We start from the raw sequence: 9,704 nt of genomic DNA, 5'->3' as shown, positions 1-9,704 counted from the left end.
TTTCTCATAAAAATGCTGGAGATTGCCTTCAGTGTTGATATCACATGCAGGGGGTGTTACAAAGCAGCAGTATTTGACATTCTGGGAATGAGAATGCGCTGAGAGATGTCTGATCCATTTATCAGTGTGAAAAATACGGATTAGCGCAACTTTAAGGTGAACTCACCGTCATCAATAATTCAATAAGAGAAAATGGACATGACATTATTGCTGTTATATGAAGGACTAAACCAATTAGAACATGAAGGAGTTTTAACTTAATCATTTCACTGCTGCTTTTACGTGCTCCTTAATGTAGTTTTGTTTGGAAAAGGGAGAAGCACCATTGTGCAACGGAATACATTTGACATAATACATTGGCCAATACTTGTTATTTTGGACATTATGTTAGATGATACTTTATTAACCCTTTGAAACCTGAGCAAATTCTTGATTTCTTTCAAAAACATGAGAAGAAGGCAATAAGCAATACAAAAATTTCCCCCTGTTTGAAACATTTAAATGCTTGTGGAGGACCCCTGAATGCAGCACAATAAAACTAATGTTGGTCCAGGATTCAAAGGGTTAAAGATAGATATCAGCTTAACTTTATATTAAAATATAAATTGTATTATAATGTAATGCTATGTATATGTAAAATTTACGCAAGGTCTATTATTTATATATATTTTTGTAAAACCTAAGAAAGTCAAAAAAGTATCTCTGACTGTATGTACAATTCAGTTTATTTCCTTACCGGGCGTACATTATGTTTATGACTTGTTAAAGCACATTTTACATGACTATTCAAATACACTTTTATCCATACAGTTATAAGGTTGGATACATTTATCCCGTTCACGTACCATGGAAATCTACTGCTATTACACACTGTACATATTGTATCTTTGATTAACAGAACCGTTTTAGTCCTCTCAACTTCCCCAAAATGCACAGCAGGTGGCAGCAACGCACTGTTTTTCCTCTGTGCTGTAACATAATAGAATCTACACAATGCTCCTCAGTAGGTGTCAAAATACACTTGTTATATACAAGATATAAACAAACAACTATTAAAGTATAGCTTAAACTAGTGTTTCCCAAGCCTCTCCTCAAGTATCACATATCCTGCATGTTTTAGATGTCTCCCTGCCGCAACACAGCTGAATTACATGATCAGCTTGTTATCAAGCAGCTTCGGGAGTTCATAACGAGTTGGTCATTTGATTCAGCTGTGTTTGAAGCAACAGAGATCCAAAACATGCAACACAAGTGGCATTCGAGGAGAGGTTTGTTAAACGCTGACTTAAATAGTAAGATATGAACTCTCATGCATGATAAACACTGCTTGCTAATATATGGGAGGTGTTCAGTGGCAACAATGTGTCACTCTGTGAGACACATCACTTAAGAATAAGTAGTTTGCATTAGTTACTACAGTATTTACATGACAAGGGTTGATTAATTTGGTAGGAGGTAAATGTTCTGCCATGCTGTGTCCCTCAGACACTCCAGAGTCTGTGTGCAGTTCATTGAATCCCAAGGATCGCCAGGCAGCAGAAGACACTGATGTCAGAAGGTTTTGGAGACTTTGTCAAGTTTGAAAAGATTCCAAAACAAGTCCAGAGAAAATCAACACTTGTCTAATATCAAAACAGGCAAGATCACTTTATAAAAGTGAAAAAGTACTATAAAGGTTTCAGAAGGATCAACAGAGATGAATATCTACCTGCAGGAGTTTTGTCTTGACTGCAGCATCCATCAGGTCAATACATTACACACACAGGCTTTTATTAAGTGCACTTCTTAAAACTGCTTTCGAAGAGAAAAATAATTAAGACTTATCTATGGAAATTGTTAGATTCGAGGAAAAAATTGCGTGAACGTCTGACCATGACATTTAGAAAAAGAGTTCTCAAACTGAGACTCAAGACTCAAGAGCCTGCCTGTCATATCCTCAGCCGTCCTCATCACTGCTGTCCTCCTCCAAGTGGAAATTCTTGGTCTACATCTATGTCCCCTCATGATCTTCATTGATCGCATGTCCAGCTGCTCCGGCCCTACCGACATGCACATGTATCCACAGACATGCCGGGGTAAACCTTCAGCACCATATTCCTGTTTGTATCCAGGAAAAGAACGCTGAGGGGACTCATCTTCTCTGGGACGCAGCATGGCTCGGGGACACCGGGCACAATTCCCACCGCTCTGACGATGCTCTGGATGGTGGCATGATTGGACGGATGCACCACCTAAAGCAATGAGTGGGAACACAGGAGATTAATGCCTATAGAACTTACTTTATATTTATAACAATGAACGCCAATGTCCTTACATTAGACAACTGATGCTGGATTTAGATTACATGATTTTTGCAATTCTGTTATCTTAGTCAAAATGCAAATGAACCCATTAAGTTAAAGTTTTTTTGGCTCACTTTAGGGATGGGGAATCCACAGGCCCCGGCGCAGTAGTATGCATCAAAAGACTTAGGCGCCAGAACCCACTCACTCCAACCGATATCAGCGAAGTCAACCTTGAGGTAGCGCCTGGAACAAACCCTGGGCTCGCTCCACTGTCTCCTCCGTGCCTTTTTCATCGTCCTCTCATCGAAGCTCAGTACCTGAGGCTTCCCTAAGCCCTCACTGCTCTCCTGACCCTGCTTCCTTCCCGGTTTCACTACTGCTTTGGCCTTTGCTGGAAAATACGTGTTCTGCCACAGTTCATGGTTCTTCAGGGTGTTGTACTGGACCTCTGGGATGTCGTTGGTTTGAATCTGGAGATGAAGCTCCCTCCGGATCCTTGAGGCTGAAGCTGAAGGGTCCTCTGCTACAGGGAAGGGCCCGTACCGCTGGAGTGACATTGCCACGCTGTTTGGCTCATCTATGGCTCGATCATCAGCGTAGACCAAGATGTACGGCAGGTTGGCTGGGGAAAGGCGGTCTTGGCTGTGCCCCCGAGCCACCCCGGATCCCATATCAAACTCAACTGTAACCACAAGCTCTTTGACATCCCTGGTGTGTTTCACCACCGCTGTTATATCCCTTGTTTGCCAGGAACCTTTCTTGAAAGGAGCAAGAGTTATGTTCCCCAGTGGTGTTGGAAAAGAGTTTGAGGATGAGCCGTGGAAGAGGAGCAGCGGGGAGGGAGGATAAGGATGCTGGTGGACACCAGAAGAGTGGCGAGGCCTTCGAAAACGCCATGGTCGCTGGTGCTGGCGGGGACGCTTGTGGAGGAAATGAAAAGAGGCAGAGAGGATGAGTTCTGATTCTTGGATGGAGGACAGGTTGAACTGGAACACATCTTTGCCGTGCAAGACTCCTGAGGAAGAGAAATTTTAAAACGAATGAGATGGTTGACAGTAAAAACAGAGTCTTTGAGTTAAACCAGTGCCTCCACGGACCAGTCAAGTTACATTTACAGTTTACATCCATGTCATAACAGCTCATTCTTCAGATCAAGTGGATGTTTGTGTCATATTTGAAGAAACTCCCTCAAGCCCTTCTTGGGATAGAGTGAGGTAGATAAGGTCACAGTGACGACCAAAATCTTTTCAGTTTATTTTTGGGTCCAGGTGGATGTTTGTGCCAAATGTGAAAAAATTCCTTCTTCAGATATCATGTTCACAAAAATGGACAGATGAGGTGACAGTGACCTTGACCTATGAAGTTTAATTGCTAAATTCTAAACAGCTATTCATTGAGTCCAGGTGGACGCTGGTGCCAAATATGAGGAAATTATCTCAAGGCCTTTTTGAGATGTTGTGTTCACCAGAATAAGACGCATGCCAGATAAATGACATGATATTTGACGACCAAATTCTAATAAGTTCACTCTTGAGTCCAAGTGGACATTTGAGCCAAATTTGAAAAATATCTCTCAACGTATTCTAGAGATATCACGTTTACAAGAATGGGAGAGACAAATGAACAGACAACCCAAAAACATTATGCCTCTGGCCACGTCTATTGCCACTGTGAAAGCCTAAAAACCTTTTTTTCATGCTTTGTCCAATTTATCTATTAGCTTTCGTAAGGACTCAAACAGTGATTTGCGTCCTGGTTCAACTGTACATATGTTTTGTCAAACATGTGCTAAAGCCATGAAGGAGGCTCTCTTTGAAATGAATAATAAAAATGACTAAAGCGATCAAGTTTCTGCCTTGAACCTTGTCCCCCCCTCTTTTATCATCTCATCCTGGCTCGTTTGACTGACACGAACAACAACATTCACTACATCTTCTGCGAAATGTCGCTCAGCACATCTGACTGACATAAGCAGCAGCATGGAAAATATTAAGCACGGCACGCTTAAGTGGCCGCCTCACGCATCACCAACAGCCTCATCCTAGATGGCTATACTCTTGAAGTCCAACCTCGTCTCCCACACTTCCACCGCAGCCTGAAAGACAAACATTGGATCGGTCCAGTAGGTCTCTCTGTCGCAGCCATATGGAAATGCTTATAGCAGAAAGAGCTCCTCTGAGGCTTTTCGCTGTGCAGCCGGTGTCTGGGTGTGATAATAGGCTCTTGTCTAACACCTAGGCTGTTGTAGCTACCGGGTGCTTGAGACTTAAAGTCCCGCAGATCACTAAATCAAAACGCAAACGGAGCATAAAGGTGAAGATGTTAAGTACAAAGGGGAGCAAGAGCTGCTGGGGGATTGACAAAACACCTGCATTTAGGATGTTGCACTGATTAAATAACTAAGAGCGGGAAGTTTCAAGGTACTGTTTTGTACACAAGATTGAACCTTTCAAGTTTAATGCAGACTTTCAGCCTTTTTGTGTATTTCCAGTCTGCAAAAGCTTAATATGTAACAAAATGTGCAACAAAAATAAATAAAAATAAAGTGTAGATTACAAATCTTGGCTGTCATTCAACAATAAGTAGCATAAAATGGTTAGATTTGTTTCCGATGTGCTGAATTAAATAAAAATATAAGTTAAGAACACAACATCAGAATACCCTGCAGACACATCAGTTGACAACACTATATCTCATATCAAAAAAGGAATAGGAGGAAGTGAATACTAATTGAATCCCACTCGTTTTTTTTTTTTTTTTAATCTTTAAATCTTTTTTAAATTTCAACATGAATATTGTCACTTTCCACCCCAGTGTTCACCGTACACACCTTGACTGTGAGAATATTTAATTAAAAATTCATTTTTTGAGATAAATGAGAATGGGCTATAATGCTGATCCACCTTTCATTTTCAAATTGTTGTGGGAAATAAGCAGTTTGTCTATTTTCTAGAAGCTTTGATGTATTATAATGACCGCCAAGTGAGTTTCAGCTCAGTTATTATGACTTGACTGACACAAAAGCATGCCTTAAAAATATAAATTAACAAATTTTCAAAAATCTTTATTTTTTTAACAAAATGGAAAATCCATATTATTGAGTTTGTAATAACGTCATTAACCTACAAAAACCTGCTTGATTTTTAATGCAAAATCAAAAATGCAAAAATGCAACCATTATGACACTTCCTTACTGACATGCAAAGCACCAACAGTGATTATTATTTCATTATCTCCTGTAAGGTAACGAATAAACGCTGAGGTGACTCACTCGGGACAGCTTTAAAGCTCCTCACGGTGTTTCCATCCCTCTGGCTCTGCGGCTCTTTACTGTACTTCTCGTACACTTTGAACATGTTGATGGAGACCATGTCCCGGTTTGCGCTTTCGTGCGCAAAGACGCGCGGCTCCACAGCCGGCGGGACATCTACACTTTGACGCACGGCTTCACCAAAATCCTCAAATACGATTTTACAGCAGCAAAACTCCAGGATCAGAAATAAATACAGAGTGTAAAGAAGCCGGCTTGCCATAGTGGATGTTGTGGGAAGTGATTCCATTAAAAAGAAGAGAACTTAATAAATAAATGAAGAGAAGCGCTGCCTTTCTGATGCCCACCCAGACTTCCAGTATCCAGGTAATCCGTGTCAGACCCGCGCTCCACGGTTCACGATCTACAGCTGTTTCTACACTGGGAGGAGACCGGGGGAGGACGCATGCATGAAGCTCTGCTGCTGGATGACAGATGGTGACGCCTCGGCGCGCACAGCCAACGAGAGACATGCAGCATTTTACTAGAGTTGAAGTTTTGCAGCAAGGTGAAGAACAGAGCAGCTTTCCACGGGCATTTTCACTATACTGTAGATATGCAACATCCACCGAGGTTATTATTATTAGTATTAGTATTAGTATTAGTATTATTGTTATAATTAATCACCACTTAAGCTATAGTTTACCTCTAGGCTAATGTTCACCACAATACAAAATAGATTAAAGGAGATATATATGTTGTGTTCATGGTATTGAAATATTGCTTTTAAAAATGTAAAACCAGAAATACCTCTATTTAGATACAGTGTCCATAAAGTAAATTTGCATGTCGAAGTTGAAGCTCAAGATATGTGTGGGCCAATGCAGTTTTGCAAAGCACTCATCTTTGAGTGGTAAAAAAAAAGGATAAAACCATAGTAAATTTGGTGTATGTGGGGACTTTACTGAAGATGTTTATCTCAGCCTCAGACAGCTGATAACTCCTCAAGATGAGTGACAAACAGCTTGAAGAACTGTCAGATGTCTCTTTGGGCGTTTCTCTGCTTTCTGATGCAGCACAATAGTTTCCCTGTGAGAGGCTGGAGCCCCCGTGGGTCATTCAGCTATTAAAATACCTCTAACTGGTCCTGAGGGGGGTCACAAGGGACTCTTTGACACCACCGTGTCTTACATCGCAGATAAAGGACTCTGCTGGGACTGGGATCCCCTTCAGTAAAACACTAGTGTGTTTAAAGTTTGTGCAGCCAGATAACATCTGTCTCCACCCAAGGAGCGATCAAACTCTTATCACTCAGCGTGGGCTGGGCTAATTGGTTCTAATGGGGTTGGAAAAACTAATGTTTCTCTTGTCATCTTTTGATTTTAGGCTGTCCTCAAGAGTAAAAACAATATTAATCAGTAAAATGACCAATGCTTATGTTTTTGTGACAAGCAGCGTCTTGTGGTCAGTTAAATACTGGCTTCCCTCTCTCAGAAGCAAAGGTGACAAGACTTCCCCATGGGATCTGGTGCCCTGAAAGTAACCTGATGTTATAATGCCAAAAAATCTTTTAAGAGGGAGGTCAGGGAACATGGCTGAGGGGCTCAAAGGGCATCACTTTGATGCTAAAGAGCACTGTTATATTTTTGGTTTCTTTAAACCACGAGCTCACTCTTTTCCTACCCACAGACAAGTAGTTTTAGTTGCCTAAAGTTAACCTGGTGACAAATCAGAAAATACTCACATTTTGGGCAGCATTGACAAACTACTTATTGTCAAGCACTTCATTCTGCAGTGACAACTACTGAAAGTACTTTTTATATAATAGATTGCCACTACAATCAGTCAAACAAGCCATAGTTTCATCCAACAAGTTCTCATTCCAAGTCATCACATGTTGCATTGCAGTGAACTTTCGCATCTACACATTATGTTTAAGGTTATGCTCCCTCTACAACCCCAACCTCCTCTCTTCCTCTTTTAAAAGCAAAGCTTTTGGTATTTTGGATTTATGAACCATTTCTGTTTTCTTACCATTTATGTGTTTATTAACCTTTTAGAATCTAGGCTGATTGGCTTGATTTCCTTAAAAAACCTGGGTGGAAGGAATTGAGCAACTTAAGAAAGAATGACCCATAAATAAGCAAGAAATTATAAGGAAGTACAAGAAAATTACCTAAAAAACCCAAACATACAAACAAAAAACACAGAAAAGTTAAACAAAACAGAACGAAACAACACAAAAAAAACAAAAACAACAAAAAAGCAAGGAAATCACCGAAAAAGTGCTTAAAAATATCATATAAATTCTGTAAAATAATAAAATAAATTAAATATTTAATCATGATAAGTCTAAATATCTTGACATTTCTTTCCAAGTTGCTTGTTGCCTTTTCCCCCACGTTTCTTAAAAGAAATCAAACCAATTGGCTCAGGGTTCAGATGTTTAAAAACTTGTGAAAGGTGTGTGAATGCAGCTCAATAAAGCGATGACAATTCAGGTTTAAAAGGGTTAAAGAAGGAATTAGCTCTTTGCTTCTACTCAAATTCCTTTAGAGCTCCCTCTAAAAGCAAAGTCTCTCCCACCCAAATCTAACTGTAACCATTTGCTGTGACTGAACAATTCCTTGACGTAAGTGTCTCTGAATTAAATTTGTCACCTCCTTAGCCCTTCCAAGAATTCATCATGTAAAATAAAAATAATAATAGAGAAAGCTACACTCAGCATCTGGCATTTGGATACAGAAATGAGTTTTATCCTCTTTATTGAATCACTGAGGTCATAAAGTGTTGTGTTCCAGCTTTGTGCATAAGATAGTCATTGTATCCGTTGGTTTTAGGGACAAACTTGACTTTTAACGTTAATATTGGAGGAATTTCCTTTGTGCCACCCTGACTTGTGGAAATACGTCAGCCAAAAGGCCACTGCTCCATATCGACTGCTCTATTTCAGCAGCTGTAGCCAATGACCCATTACTGCTCCACCACAGTGATTAGCCGCCACTTCAAAGGTAATTTAAACCCTTACGAGACCTTGTCACACCCACAGAAAACTTCATAAGACCTCTCACTTAACGGCTTTCCTGCAACTGGAGAGAAAATGTCAGACGGACGAGGCTCATAATTTGTTGAATTGAAAACTGTTATATCCAATGAGCATAAATTCTCAATGATCATAAAGTCACCTCATTATCGTGAGTTTGCAGCCAGAGATCAAAGGAACGTGTTCAGGCTCTGGCGTCCCACACACGTCAGCCTGGTAACCAACAGAGCCGCTAAACAAAGTGGAGAGTGTAGAGAAAGTGAACGCAGAAAATAGTCATTATTAGGTGTTAAAGCTCAAATATTAAAACAAGCTTGAGCCTTTATGTTCCATGACCAGTTTTTGACTTGCTTTATGAATAAAATTGTGGAAGAAAGGTTGTTTTTTTTTTCTTCTTTGTAGCAGTGCTGGAAAAATCTCAGCTCATCATGTTTTGTGTTTGGCCAGTCAGGAAATTTAAAGAAAAGGTTCAACACATTTGGAAGATACTCATTTTTGCTAATTGCCAAGAGTTATAACATTGATATAACATTGATACCACTCTCATATTTGTCCATTAAATAGGAGCTGATCCTAGTAATCAGTTAGCTAAGCACATAGACTGTGTATAGGTATGGACGATGTGTCCCTACTTACCCAGCTATGCTTAAGTGAAGCTAAAATATCCCAGACACGGGAGAGCCGGAGTCTGTGCCGTAGCGATATCTGTAGTGGGGGAGTTCCTGCCAAAACACCTGTTCAACCAATCGCAAGCAGCCCTATTGAATGTCAGCATATGGATTGGCTGTCAAAGCTGTCAATCATGGTGGAAAATCTGCTTTTTTGTAAAACTGAATAACTCATAAAAAACAAACTTATAAAAATGATCACCTGAACAAACATCAGTGTGATGAGAACTATCTTTGGTGACAGAAATGATCTTTACAACAAAACATCTTTACTTTGGGAAAGATTTATTCAGCGTGTACTTTGAGTTTTTTTGCCCCATGTCCCATTAACTAACATGGAGGGGTGGGCTTTAAGATCTATGCTGCAGACAGACACCAGGAGACAATCAAGGTTGAAAAGTTACACTTTGGGGGAACCGTCATGTTGTCCTGCTTTATATATGGTCTATTGTCAAATA

The 9,704-nt window shown here is 40.2% G+C and overlaps 1 protein-coding gene across 1 annotated transcript; it reads right to left on the bottom strand.

Annotated features, from left to right (window-relative positions):
- Positions 1–707: 707 nt before the first annotated feature.
- Positions 708–6,244, bottom strand: gdf10b (growth differentiation factor 10b). The gene is made up of 3 exons (XM_042508107.2): positions 5,557–6,244; positions 2,417–3,300; positions 708–2,231 (listed from the first exon to the last, which is right to left on the bottom strand). The coding sequence occupies exons 1-3, from the start codon at positions 5,843–5,845 to the stop codon at positions 2,040–2,042; spliced, it is 1,365 nt and encodes a 454-aa protein (XP_042364041.2). The 5' UTR covers positions 5,846–6,244; the 3' UTR covers positions 708–2,039.
- Positions 6,245–9,704: the final 3,460 nt, after the last annotated feature.

This window comes from Plectropomus leopardus, chromosome 19 (assembly GCF_026936395.1).
Source record: "Plectropomus leopardus strain MGB_pleo_1.0 chromosome 19, ASM2693639v1, whole genome shotgun sequence".
NCBI classification, from domain to species: Eukaryota; Metazoa; Chordata; class Actinopteri; order Perciformes; family Serranidae; genus Plectropomus; species Plectropomus leopardus.
This window is presented reverse-complemented; position numbering and strand designations above follow the sequence as displayed.

Bases quoted from the DNA above. Each gene is read 5' to 3' on its own strand.
- gdf10b (XM_042508107.2), bottom strand. From the start codon at position 5,845: ATGGAATCACTTCCCACAACATCCACTATGGCAAGCCGGCTTCTTTAC. The intron at 3,301-5,556 runs GTGAGTCACCTC...TCTCTTCCTCAG, and splicing joins GAGCTTTAAAGCTGTCCCGA to GAGTCTTGCACGGCAAAGAT. The intron at 2,232-2,416 runs GTGAGCCAAAAA...TCATTGCTTTAG, and splicing joins GTGGATTCCCCATCCCTAAA to GTGGTGCATCCGTCCAATCA.